The sequence below is a fragment of the Cutaneotrichosporon oleaginosum genome, assembly GCF_008065305.1.
Source record: "Cutaneotrichosporon oleaginosum strain ATCC 20508 chromosome Unknown ATCC20508_contig02, whole genome shotgun sequence".
Lineage (NCBI taxonomy): Eukaryota > Fungi > Basidiomycota > Tremellomycetes > Trichosporonales > Trichosporonaceae > Cutaneotrichosporon > Cutaneotrichosporon oleaginosum.
In genome coordinates this window covers 1,442,089-1,461,094 of record NW_027072171.1, presented here as the reverse complement: position 1 = coordinate 1,461,094, position 19,006 = coordinate 1,442,089, and the positions used below count along the sequence as shown (strand labels likewise).

The 19,006-nt window shown below is 62.2% G+C and overlaps 9 protein-coding genes across 9 annotated transcripts; 4 read left to right on the top strand and 5 right to left on the bottom strand.

The window, feature by feature from the left end:
* Positions 1-222: 222 nt before the first annotated feature.
* Positions 223-1,231, bottom strand: COLE_02271 (uncharacterized protein; the record flags this gene model as incomplete). Its single annotated transcript, XM_018423741.2, has 3 exons — positions 223-713; positions 847-1,031; positions 1,116-1,231. 3 exons carry the CDS (start codon positions 1,229-1,231, stop codon positions 223-225), a joined length of 792 nt encoding a protein of 263 aa, XP_018277318.1.
* Positions 1,232-1,473: 242 nt separating this feature from the next.
* On the bottom strand, positions 1,474-3,036 carry COLE_02270 (uncharacterized protein; the record flags this gene model as incomplete). The annotated part of the gene is made up of 1 exon (XM_018423742.2): positions 1,474-3,036. One exon carries the CDS (start codon positions 3,034-3,036, stop codon positions 1,474-1,476), a length of 1,563 nt encoding a protein of 520 aa, XP_018277319.1.
* Positions 3,037-4,925: 1,889 nt separating this feature from the next.
* On the bottom strand, positions 4,926-7,269 carry COLE_02269 (uncharacterized protein; the record flags this gene model as incomplete). Its single annotated transcript, XM_018419523.2, has 2 exons — positions 4,926-6,993; positions 7,058-7,269. The coding sequence occupies 2 exons, from the start codon at positions 7,267-7,269 to the stop codon at positions 4,926-4,928; spliced, it is 2,280 nt and encodes a 759-aa protein (XP_018277320.1).
* Positions 7,270-7,931: 662 nt separating this feature from the next.
* On the top strand, positions 7,932-8,677 carry COLE_02268 (uncharacterized protein; the record flags this gene model as incomplete). The annotated part of the gene is made up of 5 exons (XM_018423743.2): positions 7,932-7,977; positions 8,016-8,121; positions 8,154-8,272; positions 8,354-8,580; positions 8,618-8,677. The coding sequence occupies 5 exons, from the start codon at positions 7,932-7,934 to the stop codon at positions 8,675-8,677; spliced, it is 558 nt and encodes a 185-aa protein (XP_018277321.1).
* Positions 8,678-8,809: 132 nt separating this feature from the next.
* Positions 8,810-9,927, bottom strand: COLE_02267 (uncharacterized protein; the record flags this gene model as incomplete). The annotated part of the gene is made up of 3 exons (XM_018426058.2): positions 8,810-9,269; positions 9,301-9,646; positions 9,687-9,927. 3 exons carry the CDS (start codon positions 9,925-9,927, stop codon positions 8,810-8,812), a joined length of 1,047 nt encoding a protein of 348 aa, XP_018277322.1.
* Positions 9,928-10,872: 945 nt separating this feature from the next.
* Positions 10,873-12,213, top strand: COLE_02266 (uncharacterized protein; the record flags this gene model as incomplete). Its single annotated transcript, XM_018423744.2, has 1 exon — positions 10,873-12,213. One exon carries the CDS (start codon positions 10,873-10,875, stop codon positions 12,211-12,213), a length of 1,341 nt encoding a protein of 446 aa, XP_018277323.1.
* A 1,608-nt stretch (positions 12,214-13,821) lies between these two features.
* On the top strand, positions 13,822-14,964 carry COLE_02265 (uncharacterized protein; the record flags this gene model as incomplete). Its single annotated transcript, XM_018419524.2, has 5 exons — positions 13,822-14,019; positions 14,055-14,377; positions 14,424-14,497; positions 14,529-14,628; positions 14,661-14,964. The coding sequence occupies 5 exons, from the start codon at positions 13,822-13,824 to the stop codon at positions 14,962-14,964; spliced, it is 999 nt and encodes a 332-aa protein (XP_018277324.1).
* A 997-nt stretch (positions 14,965-15,961) lies between these two features.
* COLE_02264 (uncharacterized protein) lies at positions 15,962-17,325 on the top strand (the record flags this gene model as incomplete). Its single annotated transcript, XM_018419525.2, has 4 exons — positions 15,962-16,441; positions 16,474-16,632; positions 16,668-17,155; positions 17,205-17,325. The coding sequence occupies 4 exons, from the start codon at positions 15,962-15,964 to the stop codon at positions 17,323-17,325; spliced, it is 1,248 nt and encodes a 415-aa protein (XP_018277325.1).
* Positions 17,326-17,481: 156 nt separating this feature from the next.
* On the bottom strand, positions 17,482-18,856 carry COLE_02263 (uncharacterized protein; the record flags this gene model as incomplete). Its single annotated transcript, XM_018426843.2, has 7 exons — positions 17,482-17,821; positions 17,852-18,252; positions 18,283-18,418; positions 18,451-18,566; positions 18,599-18,684; positions 18,716-18,756; positions 18,792-18,856. 7 exons carry the CDS (start codon positions 18,854-18,856, stop codon positions 17,482-17,484), a joined length of 1,185 nt encoding a protein of 394 aa, XP_018277326.1.
* Positions 18,857-19,006: the final 150 nt, after the last annotated feature.

Here is a 19,006-nt window from a genome sequence, read left to right as displayed (position 1 = left end):
ATGGAGTGTTGCGAAAGTGGAGGTCGGTTCTGGAAATTCTTACACCTCCACCAAAAGATCAACAACAATCAGCCAGGCACGGTCATATCTCAAGTTCAATCATCATTACCTTGTGCAGCGCAACACGAGATGGACGTGGAGATGGACGTGGAAATGTACGGCATACAAGACGTACTCATGCATGCAAGCACATTGACACGACCAGATAATGAACAACAGAGTCTATCGCCGCGTGCCCCTCTTTGCGGGCTTGGCGCCCTTGCCCTTGCCTCCCGACTTGCCACCAGACCCCTTGCCGCCAGCACCCTTGGTCCGGCGCATTGGCTCGATCCCTCGTGCGCGGTCCTTGTCGATCTTCTTCTGTCGCTTGCGCGCGTCGATCTCGCGCCCGCGCCGCTTCTCCGCAGGTGTCTCCATGCTCCGGCTCTTCTTCTCCTCCTTCTTAGCCGCCTTGGCAGCGGCCAGCTCCTTCTCGCGCTTCGCTCGCTGCTCGGCACGACGACTGGATGCGGGCAAGATCGGCACGGCTGCCTTGGGCTTGGGCTTGGTCTCGCCCTCCTCTCCTGACCTCTCCTCCTCCGAGTCGACATATGTCCTCACGGCAGTGGAGGGATCGAAGTCCTCCGTAATCGTCACGGTGGCGGCTTGCTCGTCGTCGCTGAACTCGGCCTCGATCGTCGTGGGCTCGGCCTCTTCCTCCTCCTCATCAGATTCTGCTCGTCAGCGGGCGGAAGTACGACGCGGTGAAGCCATCTTCCTAGCAGCGCTCCAGGCGGGAGACACCTTGTGCTGCACCCCAGGCTTCGACGTCACACACACCGGCTTCATCCCAGACCACAGACTCACCCTTCTTTGCACTCAACCCAAGCGCCTCGCGCACTGTACGCTCGTTCTCCTCCGCGCGCTCCTGCAGCTCCTTGCGCGCCTTGCGCACCGCCTCCTTATGCGCCTCCTTATCGCGCTCCTTGGCGCGCTGCCTGCGCTCCTCTGTCCGCTGCTTTTTCCGCTTCGAGAATCCAGTAAGATATTCCCTGCCGTCAGTTTCATAGACATTGCCACAGCCTTCCTCGCCGGCGATACAGCACGTCGCGTGACGAGAGCAGGGGAGGACTCACCGCCGCGCCGTGTCGTCGAACTTGATCTCCTCGACCTGCTCGGCACGCGCTTTCTTCGCGCGCTGGATGTAGGCCGCACCCTCAGTGAGGAGGGAGACGTTGGAGCGCTTGGGCATGGTGGAGACGGGTGGTGGTGTGGTTGACAGCTACACAGTTCGGTGGCCAGAAATTGAACTTCTGAGGTGGAGGTATGGTATGTGGGGGGATGAGATATAGGGACCGCGGTGTACATATCGACCTGTCTCCAGCTCTGAAGGCCCCCTCTAGCCCCTCTGCCCGGTCCACATCAAAGCACTGACAACCCAACCACCCAGCAACCGCACAACGCACAATCCTTTGGCATATTACAATTCTATGTCTACTGGGCGCCAAACTGGTCGAGCAGGGCGCGGACCTTGCGTGCGTTGGGGCTGGTGCCACCGGTAGTCCAGTGGACGGGGGAGCGGTCGAAGCCGTTGAACGTGCTCGCCGCGCAGAGGGTGTATGCACCCATCTCGCCCCAGCCGAGCCAGTCGCCAACCTCGGTGCCGCGGGGCAGGTGTACGATCTGGCGCACGCAGTCGATCGAGTCGCATGTCGGGCCCCACACGCTCGCGCGCTCGGTCTGCGCGTAGCCGAGCTGCTGGGTGAGGTCGGAGGGGAGCTCGACGTTGGGGGGTGGCGGGAAGGCAGGGCGCGCGGTGGGGTCCGCGGCCTCGCCGCCCAAGGTCAGAGGGTAGGGGTGCACGATTTGGTGGTCGAACAGGATGCAATTAAACGAGCCGTACACGCCGTCGTTGATGTAGTACATGACGTCGGCACCCTCGCCGGCCTCGGGGTCGTGCGTGTGCACCGCACCCTCGAGGGCGCGGCGACGAGCGACAATGCTCGTGGCGAGCGTGAATGCGCTCGAGACGAGGAGGCGTCCGGGCTCAGCGATCACGCGCACACCCTCGTCGGCAGGGAAGTAGAGGTCGAGGTTGTCGGCTACGACGCGGCTCATCTGCGCAAAGGTCTCGCGCTCAAAGCCACCGCCAATGTCGAGCACCTCGAAGTCGTAACCCACCTCCTTGGCCATGTCGAAGACCTTGCGTGCACGCCAGATGGCATCGGCGAACTGCTCGGGCTCCTTACATCCCGAGCCAACGTGGAAGCTAACGCCGACAACGTTGAGGCCGAGCTGGCGCGCCAGCTGGAGGAGACCGGAGCACGCGTCGAGTGGCGCTCCGAACTTGAGGCCGAGGCGGCACAGCGACTTGGAGTCGTCTGTAAGGATGCGCAGAACGAGCTTGGCGTTCGGGTGGATGCGCTTGATCTTGTGCAGCTCGTCGGCGTTGTCGAAGGTCATGGTCTCGACGCCGGTGTTGAGCGCAGCGCGGATGTGGCTCGGCGGCTTGCACGGGTTGGCGAAGATGATGCGGTCGGGCGACGGGGCCGAGGGCAGCGACATGACAGCTGCGATCTCGGCCGCGCTCGCGCAGTCAAAGTTGGTGCCGAGGAGGGAGAGGAGGTGCAGCACCATCGGCGAGGGATTGCACTTGACCGCATAGAAGATGTCGACGCGCTCCCCCATCGGCGAGCGGCGCCACATGTCAACAGCCTCGTACACGGCCGAAAGATCGGCAGCGAAGAACGCGCTCTCATCGTGGACACCTGCCGCTGCGTCGAGCACTCCCTCGGTGCGAGCGGCGACGATCTGGTCGACGAGCGCGTGCAGCTCGGTGTCGACCACACGCGTCGACAGGACCGGGTGAAGAGCGGCCGCGTTGTGGCGCCCACGCAGGGTCAGAGTAGGTGCACGCGCCGCTGGGAGCCGGGCGCCATTCGCCGAGTTGTCGAGGGCACGGGAGAGCGACTCGCGCGTGGGAATGGGCTGCTCGGGAGTAGCCGTGTTGTCCCAGGCCTGGGCGCGCACGAGGCGCGCGCGCACAGTCTCAGTCATAGTAGTGCTCATGGTTTTTATGATTGAGTTTCTGGCTGATTGAGAGGGTGTTGAGAGCCCTAGGTCTGCGCAGAAGGTTGTCGGGTCGGCCGCCGTCTCGTGGAGCGAGATCAGGCCACCTGGTATCAGCGGAGCTCATGAAAGGTGGTGCGGCCCGGTGGTGGTATGATATGCAAGCGGCGGAAGGCTTGCTTGCCACCCGCCAGACTTCGGCTGTGTGGCCTTGGTCGTGCGAGTCGACTCACAGTCAGGGTGCCGTGTGGGGATGAAGTACCACACGTGCGACGCGAGAGAGGGAGACGACGGCGGGGCTGTTGGGAGCCCGTTACCGATTCCGGATACCAAAGTCGATGAGGAGATGGACGAGTGGTATAAATAAAAGAGAGAAGAGCGAGCCAGAGTTGGCTTACATCGAGCAGGGAGGGGGCCACGGCGCCTCGGCTGCAGCGAGGGCGAGGCCTCTGGTGGTGAGCTCTCAGGGTCTGGGCCTTCGCTGGGTCAACTGGGTGAAATCCCTTGACGTCAGGCAGGCGGGATTAAAACTGGCATCCTCCGATTTGTGGCGATTTTTCCCTCAGGCCTCAGTGTCGAGCGTCGAGAAGGACTCCTTCATCGTTCAGATAATCCCACGCAAAAGGCTCAGCTGGCCGAGCTGGAGAATTAGAGACGCGGAGATGGAGTGAGGCCGAATGTCTGTAGAGAGTATCGCATGGGCAGGTACTCAATGCGCGTTAAACAAGTCTCTCATGATTGATTCTCGCGCTCTGGGAGTCGGCCACTCGCATACGTTCGGGGATCGGAGAGGTGTTTTCATGTGACAGACGCTGGTTCATGCGGTTCCACTGCTCAAATCGCGCTTCTCCCGGACAGCACAGGCTAGGCTGTTGAGTGAATGGTTGAGGACAGCCGGTGCGTGACAACGCTCAAAATGCGGGAAAAAAATAATTAAGCTCAGGCCGGGATTCGAACCCGGGTTGTTCGAGATTGATTCTGAATTGAACATCAAAGTCGAAATTGTTAACCAGGCTACAATACCCGAGCTAATGATCATTTCCGATCTGCACGCTCCGATGGGCGCCTTTGAAGGATCAGTCACCTCATGACAGGCACGGCATTGGTGCTGTTTACCCCTCTTCCCACGATGGCCTGGAGGGGTGGAGAGTGACAGGTGGCTCCATGCGAGTAGGAATGAAGTCGACTATACACTGTCTGCTCGCCGCACACCGTGTCGTGGAAGGTATCAGAAGGTCGTATTATGCAATGTTCAAAGGTGCGCCCGGGTTGTTTAGCGAAATGCTCAAGAGGGGGAGGTTATGCCGTGGTTGGTGCTGCTCGCATGACCGCCGACTCACCCACGTCCTCTGCCTTGCTTTCAGGAGGCCCTTCTGCAACTCTGCAAGTGGTGTCGGAAAAGGTGACGCAGCAGACCGATGTCTCGAGTGACGAATGGAAGGAGCCCCCATAAACGCGCGACTCGATGAAGTGATTAGGACGTCGAAGGGGTGAAGTAAAGGCGAGGGCTCACTGCGTTGACCACCATAACGAGGACAGCGGATGGGATGGAGGAGGTGACAGTGAGTGAGACAGTGTTCGCGAGAAAAGCTAAGAAAGAGGGAACGGAGCGAATGAGGAGCAACGCATGAGGTGAAAGGAAGGATGAGTGAGTTGAGTCACCCGAAGGGCGAGGCTCAGCGACGTGCACCCATCCAAGGGCGCAGCACCGATTAGCGATCAGCATGCGCACTTGCTTCCTTCTCCCCGTCGTCCCGCCGTCACTGATGATACTGTTGCATACTGTATACAATGCTGTCCTGTGCAAACATAATGAGCCACGAACCACAAGCCAGCTACACCTTCGGAACGAACGAACGGGACATCGAGCGTGGGCGCTACCAGTCCGTCTTCTTGGTGGCGCTCTGGCGGAGGGGCACGACCTTGCCCTTCTTGGCGTAGCCCGCGCCATCGAGCCACGGCCACTCGGCAGAGCGACGCTCCTCGAACTTGGTGATCTCGGCCTCGTGGCGCAGCGTCAGGCCGATGTCGTCGAGGCCGTTGATGAGGCAGTGGCGGCGGAAGGGGTCAATCTCGAACTTGACGGGCGGCTGGCCGTTGGGGCGCACCACCTGCTGGTTCTCAAGGTCGACGGCGAGCTCCTCGCCCGACGCCGCGTCCTTGTACAGCTCGTCGAGGTCGGCCTGGGGGAGGATGAGGGGCAGCATGCCGTTCTTGAAGCAGTTGTTGCGGAAGATGTCACCGAACGAGGGCGCCATCACGCAGCGGATGCCGAAGTCGTTCAGCGCCCACGGGGCGTGCTCGCGCGACGAGCCACAGCCGAAGTTGTCACCGGTCACAACAAGGATCTTGGACTTGGTCCAAGGCTCCTTGTTCAGGACGAAGTCCGGGAGCTTCTCGTTGGTGCGGATGTCGTAGCGCGCAGGCCAGAAGAGGGCCTCGCCGAGACCGGTGCGCTTGAGCGTCTTCAGGAACTGCTTGGGGATGATCTTGTCCGTGTCAATGTTGGCCTCGGACATGGGCGCGGCAATGCCCTTGAGGACGGTAAACTTGGGCAGGCCGGCGGCGGCAGCCTTGGGCTTGGCGGCCTCGGTGGCGGCAGGCGCGGTCTCGGGAGGAGGGGTGTGCTGGGCAGGGACGAAGCGCTCAAGGTAGTCCTGGTAGTTGGTGAGCTTGAAGTCGCCCGAGTCCGAGATGTGCGAGCCCATGAGCTTGCGCACGTCGGTGAGGCGGCCGGTGAGGGCAGCGGCAGCGGCCATGGCGGGCGACATGAGATGGGTGCGGCCACCGGCACCCTGACGGCCCTCGAAGTTGCGGTTCGAGGTCGACGCGCAGCGCTCGCCGGGGCTGAGCTGGTCGGGGTTCATGCCCAGGCACATGGAGCAGCCGGCCTCACGCCAGTCGAAGCCAGCCTTCTTGAAGATGACATCGAGGCCCTCAGCCTCGGCCTGCTTGCGGACGAGACCCGAGCCGGGCACAACCATGGCGTAGACGCCCTCGGCGACGTGGGTGGGGCCGCCGTTCTTGGCCGACGCCTGGATAACGCGAGCAGCCGAGCGCATGTCCTCGATACGACCGTTGGTGCACGAGCCGAAGAAGACCTTGTCGACCTTGATCTCCTCCATGGGGGTGCCGGCGGTGAGGCCCATGTACTTGAGCGCCTTCTCAACGTCGGCGCGCTTGTGCTCCGGGAAATCTGAGGGGGAGGGAACCTTGCCGGTAATGGGGACGGTGTCCTGGGGTGAAGTGCCCCAGGTGAGGGTGGGGATGATGTCCTCAGCCTTGATCTCGACCTCGACGTCGTACTTGGCTCCGGGGTCGGAGGCGAGGGTGCGCCAGTACGCCTCAGCGCGGTCCCATTCTGGGCCCTCAGGAGGGGCAAGGGGGCGTCCCTTGAGGTACTCGAAAGTAATGTCGTCGGGCGCGATCATACCGGCACGCGCACCGCCCTCAATTGACATGTTGCAGATCGACATACGGGCCTCCATCGAGAGGGCACGGATGGCGGAACCCGAGAACTCGATGACACACCCGGTACCACCAGCGGTGCCAATGATGCCAATAATGTGGAGGACAATGTCCTTGGAGGCGACACCCTCGGGGAGAGTTCCCTCGACGTTGATGCGCATGTTCTTGGACTTTGCCTGGGGAAGGGTCTGCGTCGCGAGGACGTGCTCGACCTCGGAAGTGCCGATGCCGAAGGCGAGGGCGCCAAAGGCACCGTGCGTGGAAGTGTGCGAGTCACCGCAGACAACAGTCGTACCGGGAAGAGTAAAGCCCTGCTCGGGGCCAATGATGTGGACAATGCCCTGGCGCTTGTCGGTCATGCCAAAGTAGGTGACGCCGAACTTCTTGACGTTCTCCTCAAGCGCCTCGACCTGGGCACGCGAGTCGGCCTCCTCGATGAAGGTGCCGACCGACTTGAACGATTTCCTGGACGCAGTACTGCAGGTCAGCGCCTCCTCAGTGCACCTCGGTGTGCGGTTCGGTGTGTATCACGGCAACTCACGGAATGTTGTGGTCGACAGTGGCGAGGGTGCAGTCTGTCCTGCGGACCTTGCGGTCGGCATTCTCGAGGCCCTCGAACGCCTGAGGCGAGGTGACCTCGTGGACAAGGTGGCGGTCAATGTAGATGAGAGTGTCGCCGTCACCCGAGTACACGACGTGGTCGTCAAAGACCTTGTCGTAGAGGGTGCGGGGGGCCGAGTTTGGAGCCGGCATTGTGGCAAGGAGCGGTGGAGGGGGGGGAGGAAAAAGGATGAGTCAGAGAGGTGAGCTGTCCGCCTTTTGATGTTGCTGGTGCTAGGCTTTGGACAGAGAGCGTCGAGGTGATGGGGATAAGATGGGAAGAGCGATGCGGAGTTCGGTGGTTATGAAGGCAGTGGGCAGAGTAGTCGTCAGAACGGATGACATGGCCGGTTAACTTGATCGAAATGTCGAGTCGCGTCTGACAGCTCTGCCTCTTCTCATTGGTCAATTGCCTTATTTCCGCCCCAGGCCCATGAATGCTGTTTCCCCATTTCGGCCGACGCCACCCTATAGCCAATCATATTGCGTAAGCTGTCGGCCGAAGTGCCACGTTGACCTTTTCTGACCCACTCCGTGACGGTCCAGCTGCTCGTGTGAGATGTGAGGTGTGCTGAACATTCACTGAATGCGTCGAAACGGTGCCGATCTTCCAGTGGAGGTGGAGGATCGGCGCAGAGGTTGATACAGGATGTACGGATGTAGATCCTTCCCTCTCCGCCACGCGACTGTTACGTGAGATACTCCATTTACGTAAATATGAGATCGCCTCAACAGAAGCTTGGGCGTCATCACGTTGACATCTCTCAACCAGTAGTGACATCCACCCCCCGACGCGCATCGACGCCGACGCAGCCATGGCCAAGATTGTGCCCCCAATGAACTTTGGCCTCGTCGAGGACGGTGCGTGTCCTTCTCACGCGCGGTCTGGCTAATTGCAGGATTTTACCGTTCCGCCCAGCCGACCGAGCTCAACTTCACCTTCATCGAGAAGCTTGGCCTCCGCAGTGTCATCTGGGTCGGCGCGGAAGAGCCCTCCGACGTCTTGTACGTCTGTCGCCCGAGTCCACTGACCCCAGCCTGTCATTCCTCGAGTCACAGGGCATCGTGCTGCACAATCTCGCGCCACAGGTTAGCTTGAATCCTCACTTTCCACCGCCGTACTGTGATGCTGGCGTCGTGCCGCTCAGTGGCCAGTGTGAGTCAAGTCGAAGCCGGCAAGAGAAGATCTTCCGCTCGCTCGAAGGGCGCGATCGTCCGCAGACCAGGCTAACAATAGACCACCTACCGCCGCTCCCACCACCAACGGAGCCGCTGATCATTCACGCACTCAGCCTCCTCTTGCAGCCAAGCACGTTTCCCACCCTCGTGTGCTGTAACATGGGCCGCCACCGCACGGGCACCGTCGTGGGGTGCTGGCGAAAGCTGCAACGCTGGGCACTGTCAAGTATCCTTGAAGAGTACCGACGGTACGCGGGGATGAAGGTGCGGGTATTGAACGAGCAGGTGCGTGGTGTGGTGTGCCGGGCAGTGTTGATGTTAGTTTATCGAACTATTCGACACGGACCTTGTGTCCATCAACGGAGAGGCCATCGCCGAATAGCAGCGCGAGGCTCACTAATGGGCATGAGGAGCGCGCACACCACACGCCGCGCAAGTATGCGCAGGCGGCTGCCGCGCCAACACCTGCCACCTTGTATTGTATCACTACGTGCATGTATCACCGGCCATTACGCTAGAACGAGACGACCTTCTTCTTCTTGGCCGCTGGCGGCGCCTGCTCATACCACCCCTCCTCGCCGGGCCGCTTAGCCGGCCCCCGCGCGCTGTTCTTGGCCGGCAAGTGCTTCGTGCGCTTACCCTTCGCCTCGCCGGGCGTTGCCGTACGGCGCGTGACCATGAAGTCGTCCTCGTCGGCTCCCGCACCCTCGCCCGTGCCGAGCACAAGCGCAGGCGCGCCACGAACCTTGACGGGCTCGTCGGGGCGCTGTGTCGGGCAGTCCTTTGCGCGGTGCGCGACACTGTGGCAGATCTTGCACGCCCCGCCGTTGACATACACGCCGCGCGGGTTCTTGGGGCACGCTGCTGACAGATGCCCCGAACCGAGGCAGACGAAGCAGGTCGCGAACGGCGTGGGGTTCCCGGGGTCCACCGGCGCCGGGCAGTTGTGCAGGTTATGCGTGGACGAGTTGCACCTGTTGTCAGCGCGGTCTCATAGTGACTCACCGGTAGCACTTGCCGCCCGTAATCTGCCCGCCGGTGAGCTTCTCCTTCGCGCCCTTCTCCTTTGCCTTTGCCTTGACCTTTCCCTTGCCCTTCTTCTCCTCCTCCCCTTCCTCATCGTCCTCCGCGCCCTCCTCATCTCCATCATCACCGCCCACCAACCCAACACTGCGCGCAAGCTGGTCGGCCTCGAGCATCGCCGCGCTGCCATTCGCGCCCTCCGCCGCCGCAAGGATATTAGGACAGTCGCGCGCCGCATGCCCGGTCCCACGACACGCGAAACACGTCGTGCCCGCATCCCGGTCCTCGGCGCGTTTGAACCGCCGTGCTTCCGTACGCTCAGCTCGTTCTGGAATCAGCCTCGGCCCCGAGCACCGAGCAGCACTCACTCGCGATCTCCGGATCCCGCCCCCAGCCCTTGCGCTCGCCGCCGGCATATGCCCCGCGCTTGCCGCCGCGCCCGCCGCGTGCCCCCCTCCCACCTCGCCCTCCTCGCCCGACAGGTGCGCCGCGCCCGCGTCCGGCCCACCCGCTGTCCTGGTGCCGCTCGGGCTGGCGGCTTGACTGTTCCTGTGCTGAAGACTGCACAAAGTCCTTGCGGTGCAGGCCGATGTTGGTGTAGCGCGCCATGGTGGATGTTGTTGACGGGAGCGAGAATCGCGGAAATCTTTGCCATGTTGCCGTGCCTGGGTGGCGATGTGGAGGTGGGGTGTGCCGCACCACACAGATGGCAAACAAGGGGCCGGGTGAGCACAAGTACCACACCCCCAACACACCGCTGTGGACATGTGGACACTCCCATGCACGTATGCACGCCGTCCCCGGAATTGAGGCCTCGACGATCCCTCACATTGAGCTCAAAGCCGATCGCCTCCTTCTCTCCGCAGCCAGCAAAAGATGTGCCCCCACTCAGAATCGAACTGAGGGCTAGAGATTATGAGACTCACGTGTTACCATTACACCATAGGGGCAGCTGGTTTCTTGAAATCTGGGTTGGCTCATGACGGCTGGACATACAATGGCCAAAGTTTGTCTCCCTCCCACTTCGCCCCCTCTTTACACCACCGCTTAGTCTACTCGATCCCATGCTCTGCACCGCCAGGTCCTGTCCTCAAGCCTCTACGCCTTGCCTTCAGAATGTCGTCGCGACATTCAAGATCCTCCACTTGCATACTCCTTCGAGTGGATTCTCCGAGGAAATTGCTCTCGCCCCGAATCTGCTTCCGTCTCTCCAGCCAACTTTTAACCCAGCTTTGCCATCGTTTCTCCCCATCGCTCTCTCCCTCACCAAAAGGTAAGCCTCCCCTCCCTCCTCCCAAGGAGCGCGAATGATGACACGATGACGAGACCTACGTGCCCCTCGCGCGCAGTCTGCCCACCCCTCGTCCCCGTGTGCAAAGCTCTTGGCCCCCACCACGTCCGTTTTGGCCGTGGCGGGTCGGGTGTGGCGTGCTCGGGACTCGGCGGGGGCGACGGCGGCTGTGCGCGGGCGGCAGGTTGACGATCCTCACTAGTTTGGCGACTTTATTCTGACGCGCTCCTCCCACTGTCTAAATGTACGGGAACTGACACCAGATGGCGCGCGACGACGCCTCAGACTTCAGCGAGGAGGAGGTCGCTACCGTCCTCCTTGCCCTGCCGGACGGGCCGATGGAGGAGGCGCCGTCCCATACCACTTCTTTCATCGGAGGATATCCCGCCTTCCCGGCTGTGCCGGCGGGTCCGTCCAGAAACCCAAAGGGCAAGGGCAAGGCCGTTGCGGCGACCTCGGCACCGGAGGAGGTGCGCTGCGGCGCATGCCACAAGGCCATGCCTCTCCTTTCTCAGGTTTATTGCCCGCTCGAAGGTGGCGAGAACGACCGCACGATTTATGTGTGGGCGTGTGCCCGCCCCGGGTGTCGGAGGCGCGAGGGTAGCGTGCGCGCATTCCGTGCGTCGGTGCGCAACGAGGAATATGTGGCGGACGTTGAAGCCAAGCGGGCTGAGGCAGAGCGCATCGCTGCCGAGGAGCGCGAGCGTGCACGGCAAAACCCGTTCACCGTCCAGCAGAATGCTGGCGCTGGCGCTGGCCTCTTCGGCGCACCGAAGCCGCTCTTCGGCGCCGCCGCCGCCAACCCCTTTGCCTCACCTTCAGCTCCTGCGGCCTCCCCACACCCCTCCTCCCCCAAGAAGGACGACGCCCCCACTGCCGCCGTCGCTTCGCTCTCTCTCTCCGACCCAGTAGTCCACACTCCCCCAATCCCCGCCTACCAGCCACCACAGTACATCACGACCGTCGATGAGTTCCTGCCCATTGCCGAGGACTCGGACGTGGATGTCTCCGAGGACGAAGACGAGGCGCCAGAACAAAAGGCCGAGTGGCGTGAGGACGGGTGGGACAAGCTTCTCCCTAAGAGTGTCGATGACATCTTCGAGCGCTTCGCCCGCCGCCTCGCTTCGGCCGAGGACGCAAGCAACCAGGTGTTGCGGTACGACTTCAACGCCGTGCCACTGCCATACAGCTCGTCGTCGCCGCTGTTCAAGAAGCTCTTCCCCGGCGCGCCTACCCGCGCCCCCTCGTCCGAGGAGGACGAGGTCAACCTCGCCGATTACTACACCACCAAGCCGGTGCCGGCGTGCACGCGCTGCGGCGCCGCGCGCGTCTTCGAGCTCCAGCTCGTGCCGCAGCTCATCAATGTCCTCCGTCCCTCGTCCCTTAGCACGACCGGCAAGCCTCCGGCGGGCAACGCCAAGGTGCAGACTGAGGAGGAGCGGCGCGCCGAGATCCTCCGCCTGGCCAAGGGCGAGGCACGGGGCGAGGGCGACGCAGGCGAGATGGAGTGGGGTACAGTCATGGTGTTTGGCTGCGAGGGCGACTGCATCGGCGTCGGCGAGGAGTGGGTCGGCGTCGAGTGGGAGGCTGCGCCGGAGGCATAGATCTTGAGACAGGTGTATTTTTTGTACATAGGTAACGCTGTATAATGCCATGTTGGACGCACGCGCACAGGCCTCTCGGATCACGGATCACACTGATGCAAGCAATAGCAGTATAGCAGTGCAGACGAGTCGTGTGAGCCACGCTGCTCACCACGCCGATGTGGCGGTGCAAACACGCTCTCCGGTATCACATGCCACACCCCTGTCTGCGGACTGACCTTGCAAGCTCGTGAGGCGTGTCGCCGCCGGCTGTTGAGGGCAGGAGCGACAGTGCGATGGGCCCCGAGTGATGCACGAAAAGCGTGCAGGGCGCGCCTTGGCCTGTGCCCGTGGCCCGCACGGCGCCGCCCTCGCTCACTGGACATGGCAAAGCACAGGCCGCCGCTGCCGCGTGCCAACGATGCCTGGCGGACGATCGGATGCCCTCCACACCGCACACCGGCCTCACGATCACACCAGGCCAAGCAATGCCCCGCGTCCACCCTAGTTCCTGCCACAACAAATGCCCCTCAGAAGCATGAGCTCGAGCATCGCTGGGATGAATTGGCTTGCGATGTCGAGCTCCATCTCTCTTTCTGACCACCCACACTCGTTTCGGCCCCGGCGGTCATCGTTCAGATCCATGTTCTATCCTACCTGGGTGTCTCCGCAAGCTGTGAGTGACGATACGCGGTAGTCGATGAGGTGATGGACGATTGGGCAGAGTGGCGGGCGGGAGTTGTGCCACTGCCACTCGTAGTTGACTGTGTTAGCGACATCACCTTCCCTCGACTTCTCGTGCACCTTTTTCTTCGTCCACCGCATCCATCTCATATCTCTCATTATCTCTCACTCTCTCCGTCATCCTTTGTTCCCCTCATCGCGCCTCTTGACTCCACGCACATCACTCGCTTACCCCAGGCCACCACCTTCACATTCGACGCCGACATCGACTACGGCGAGTGGCGCACTCTTGAGAGGTACATACTCGACTACATGCTCCAGGAGGGCTGTGAGTGGCGCCCTCATCTCTCCCTCCTCACCATCGCTTCTTCGCGATCACCCATTCATCCATCCTTTGTCCTCGCGTCGTGCCTAGCGCCAATATGCTGCATTCGCTCACGCCAGTGTGGCCTTCCCAAGCCGTGCGCCACTGCGGCAACGGCAGCACCTCCGTCACCGTTCACACTGGGGCCGAGTGGAGCGGGCGCTTCGAAGGCGACGTCTGCACACTTATCTACCAGGTTGTAGGCGAAATTGCGCACGTCCTCGTCCGAGCGCGCTGACGGCAGTATCAGTATCACGTACTCGCGCTAGGGCGGCTGAGCCGCCAAGTTCCCCATGCTTTCCAGACCTCCCTCCTCTCCTATTGCTCTCGTATCTGCCCCGGAGGCAGCGGGCTGGCCCCCATGCACCATGCACCAGTGGTGCTGCTTGCCACAGTTGAAGAGTGGATTGAGGGGGATTTAGCCTAAGCTTCCCCACTTTCCCCACACAAACAGCTGCATTCCATAGCCCACCTCACTGACGTCGCCTGTACTAATCATAGCTCGTCGTTGCCTCCTCTCACGGCGGTGCTACTCACTCATAACCACTCAACCCACTTGTGACTAGTACATATACACCACGATGCCCAAACTCCGCATCGCCCTCGCTCAGACCTCACCCGTCAGCGCTCCTCTGGGCGCCATACCGCCTGAGCCATTCGCAAACATCGAGGCCAACCTGCGCGACGTCGCATCTCGCGTCGCCGAGGCCAAGTCCAACGGCGCCGACGTCGTCGTGATCCCCGAGTATGGGACGCAGGGCATCTGCGATGGGCGGCAGGTACGTATCGCTGCGCGAGACCGACTGACAGGCAGTACGTAACATTTGCAGCCGAGCACATATTAGACTTTCTGCGTGAGCTTGCTCGTAAGCATTCAATCAGCCTCGTGGGCACGGTGGTGGTGGGAACACCACACGCACTGTCCTCGGCGCCGAGGCCCCACCGCTCCCCGTTCCGCCACCTCCTCGACAATGTGCCCACCCCGACGCCTGAGCAGATGGAGTGGGCAGAGTGGATGAAGGCCTACGTGCAGACAGAGGAGACACTCCCTGTCCTCACGAACGAGGCGTTCTTCATCGACGAGCACGGCGAGATGATCGGGCAATACACCAAGCGCAACTTGTGGCACCCTGAGCGGTAAGCTTTAAGCTGCCTGTAGCCCGAAGCAGACGCTGACGGGGAGCGCGTATCTCACGGCGGGGCAGCGCGCGAACAGCGCCTTCAACACCAAGTGGGGCAAAGCCGGCCTGCTGATCTGTACGTCGCCGACCCACTCCGCTAACACCAGGCTGGGACATGTCGCACCCGAGCGACGCACAAGCGCTGGCGGACCAAGGCGTGGACCTCATCTTCGTCCCGACGTACTGGACGGCGACGGACTCGCACCCGTACGTGCCCGCGCGTTGTCAGCTGACACAAGCCAACTGCTCGAGTTCGAGCACGAGCCCGACTACGAGCGCAACATGGTGACGTCGCTGTGTTTTGCGCGCGCGTGCGAGACCGAGACGATCTGGGCGATGTGCAACCCCGGCGGAGAGGGGGGATTGATGGGCGGCTCGGGGGTGTGGCAGCCTCTGCGGGGATGGGTTGGGGGCTTTAAGGCGTCCGAAGTGGGGGTCACTTATGCGGATGTCGACACGGACGACCTGCGCGCGGCGCGAGAGCTGTACAAGGTTCGCGAGGACTATGCGGCACGCACCACGATGGAGCGGCATGCAAAGTAGGTGCAAGGTGGACAGTGCGTTCCGTAAGCGGGAGTGCGGGCACATTTGCAGGAACCCGCATGGTGTGGATGGCGGCGGCATGTCTCGGAATTGTCCGAGCGAGAGCTTGGATGAGAGCCGACCAAGTATGGCTGTGGATGATGTGATGTGCTTCAGATGTGCTGTGCTGGCCACGCAAGGCAAGAAGGGTGTGCTCCTGCTCATCTACAGTACTACTCTCGACTCTCATGTCGGCTCTGGCAGCGGTCCGTGGTCGGCAGCGTCCGGCATGCCAAGCGGCATGTCACGGACACGAGTTTCAGGTGTCAAGCAGGAGGATGAGGGAAATTCTGAAATGCCAGGGACACGAGGAGAGGCTGATAGTGATAAGCGCAGGGTGCGACAAGGGCAAGGCACGTGGATACGCTGGAAACAAGGGTCCTACCCCGGCCACCCCGTGTCTCACAAGTTTAGCAGCCTCACCTTCCTTCTCTCCTTCCTCTGCGACCCCCGTCGACGACCACCGCCGCCCGCCATGCCCCGCCTTGGCCTTAGTCTTGGCTTTGAGCACAGACGCCGGCTAGCGACATGCTTTGCAGTTCTCGTTGCACCGTCGCTCACTCAGTGCAGTACGAAATGCTCGAGTCGCGGCGCACCCTCCATCTCTCGCTCGCGCTCAACGCCGTCCTCGTCGCCGGCGCCTGGCTCGCGTTCTGGTATCTGACAGGCGACGCGCAGCTGCTCTGCCGCCCGGGGTTGGAGGTGGCGGCGGTCGAGTCCTCCCCCGCACCGCAGGTGCCCGTGTCTTCGGCGCCGGTATCCCCTCAGGCTGGGCGGTGCGATGTGTGCGCGAGCGATGTCGGGCGGCGGCTGTGTAATGCGTACGGGTACGTCGTGGAAAGGTGCTCACTATGCGTGCTGACAGCAGTGCCGAGATCGTGGCGCGGACGATGGCCTTTACCCGTGCGTCCTACCGCATCCGACACGCGACGCGGCGGCGCTCTTCCCCGTTTAGCTAATGCCAGAGGGTAACACGCGACTGCAGCGCGTGCTGGCGAAATGGCGTGCCGGCAAGCCCGTCCGTCTCGGCGTGATCGGAGGCTCAAATAGCGCAGGGCAAGGCGTTTGGGCCGACAACCAAATGATGTACTCGCAGCTCAACATGCACGTGCAGCTCTTCAACTACCTGGACGCGCGGTTCCCGCAGCGCGGCAAGGTGATGGAGGCGACGGGCGGGGGCGACGAGAACAGCTTTGTCAACGGCGCAAAGTTCGGCCGCGGCACAGAGTACTTCACCATGTGCTCGGACGTGCACCTCCCCGAGGAGCTGGACCTTGTCGTCGTCGAGTTCGCCGTCAACGACCAGTACAACCTCGAGGCGACGGAGGCGTACGAGTTCCTTGTCCGATACCTCCTCGAGCGGCCCGGCTCGCCGGCCGTGCTCGAGCTCCAGACGTTCGGGTACGAGTTCGACAAGGTGTTGACTGGCGGCGGCAGTGTATGTGTCTTCGTCGACATGGCTGACCTAAGCACCTCGCCACCAACCTCTACTACAACATCCCGACGATTGCGCCGCGCACCCTGTTCTACGACGGCGCCCAGCACAACGTGACCAAGTTCTGGGACTGGTTCTACTGGTACAACCCCCACGAAGTGCCTGCCGACCTGCACGGCGTCGACCTGCGTCACGTATGTCCCCCCTACGTTCCTACCACTGACACCAGTTCGGGCCCGGCGGGCACCGCGTCTCCGCCGAGCTGATGGAAGCGTATATCGAGCAGCAGCTCTGCGAGATGGACTACACCGAGGAGCAAGCCGGCACGCGCGACATCGACACCCTCTACCCCGTGCAGCCGGTGCACCCGCTCTCGCTCATGTCGGCGTTCAGCCGCGACCACCCTGGCGCCGCCATGCGCCGCCTGGCGCCCAAGTGCCAGAGCATCGACTCGGACTCGCACCCGCTCACGCCGGTGCACAGCGACGGCTGGGAGCGGTGGACGTGGACGGGCGACAACGGCAAGACCAAGACGTATTTGCGCGCGACGCAGCCGGGCGCGACCGTCACATTCGACCTCGGCGCGGTTACGAGCCGCGTCGAGATCTTCTATCTGCGCTCCAAGGCGTTCGGGCTCGGCTCGCTCGAGTGCACGCTTAATGGCGAGCACGCGAAGACGATACATGGGTGGTGGGACAAGGCGGAGAATATCGGACAGTGAGTGGGCTGCGCAAGCCGCACGAGCGGCGAGGCGCGCTGACGGCAGGAGCACGAGGTGGCGCAATATCGAGGCGGGGGATTACAGGCTCGAGTGCGAGCTGTTGGGCGAGACCAAGGACCCGGGCGGCGGCACAGAGTTCCGCATCATGGCAGTCATGAGCATCTAGATTGGACACGAGCATTGGGCGAAACACAGCATGGTCTAGATGGGAGACATTCAAATGTAGATGTACATAGTCATAATAGAGGCAATCATTCATCGTCAATGGCAGAAGGCGACTCCAGCGTCACCTGCAACAACAATGACATAGCTCTATCACCCTCTATACGTCTACAAGCACAGGATCGTCCGCCGTCCCACTTCCCAGCCCCGACCCCATCTTCTCGCTCACGCTCTGCGCGTCGCCCGAGGCTCCCCCAGCCCGATGGATGCCCTCCTCCTCTAGCCGCTCGGCAATAATGCGCACAGTGGCCAGCCCGAGGTCGTAGAAGCCGTCGTTGTTCCGCGGGTTGAACATGCCCATGTGGGCATTCACCTCGTCCTTCGCGACCGTGTTGATGGCGGGCATCCAGTGCGTCGCAATCGCCTCGCTCGGCGAGGGGATGATCGCAAACGTCCGCCGGGTGAGGTGCGTCCCGCTCGCAGGAAGGCAGGTGTAGAAGCTGCCGTCAGCGCGCCCAATGTCTACTCACTTAGCGAAGGTGACGTTGCGCGAGTTCTGCAGCTCGGCAATGCGGTCCAGCCTGTCCCGCAGCGCCTTTGCATCCCACAAGTTGCGCACGAACGTCATATGCTCCGACCCCCACTTCCATCCCGTCGCGAGATCTTCGCGGCGAAAGTACGCCGCGCCCGCCGCGGCGCCGGCCACCGCGATCGCGCCGAGCCCGACCGCCGCCTTGCCCTGCCACCAGCTCGTCGGCTGGGGCTGCTGGCCCCGCGCGCGCGCCTCCTCGGCCTCCTTCTTCTGCCGCTCCTCGGCCTCCTTCGCCTTGCCCCACCCCAGCCCGGCAGCGACGGGCGAGAGCATCGCCAGCGCGCTCGCGGCCGTCCGCGCCGTCTCGACGTGTCCCGCGGCGGTCGAGAAGCCGTGTTTCTGAGTCAGCAGAGTCTGAGAGGAACTCACAAAGACGTGCGGGTGCAGACCCAAATACGGTGTGTCGAAGGCCAGCGTCGCCACGACGTTCGGCCACATCGGGTCCTCGATGCGTGTCGTCGCGGCTATCCGCGATGTAGCGTCGGCAATGAGGAGCCCACCCATACTGCCGTCAGCTGGCGCGATACCGTGGCTCACGAATGGCCCATGAGCACAACTCTGGCGCTCCCCGCCCCCCGCCCTCGGCCAGCACCGTTCTCGAGCTCAACGACCTTGGTCGCGAGCCACTCGACAAAGTTCTCCGTCGCGGCGCTCTGGTGTCAGCTGTGAACAGCGCGGACCTCACAAGCTCGCCACGCGTCTCGTACGCCGGGAAGACGTGAGACTGGACATGTAAAGAAGGGTGCGTGTCCTCGAGAATGCGCACGATACCTGTCGTCAGCTGCGAAAGAGCAAGCCATACGTGATGGGAAGCCCTCGAACGTCACTTCGTTACCCTTGAATCTAGGAGTTAGACGCACGCCAGCGGCTCTACTCACCCGTGGACCCAGACGAGCACGAGGAGATCCGGCTTGTAGCCTTCTGCGCCCTTTTCGTTCTGCATCGTGGAGGTAGCTGATGCGAGACGGAGGAGTGTGATGGGAACATTGCTGGAGCTATTTGCCACCCAATGTGGACGGCGATCATGCCACATGGCGGCGTAATCGAGCCTGCTGTTTAGATTTCTGATACTCTGCAACTTGCATTGTCGGCA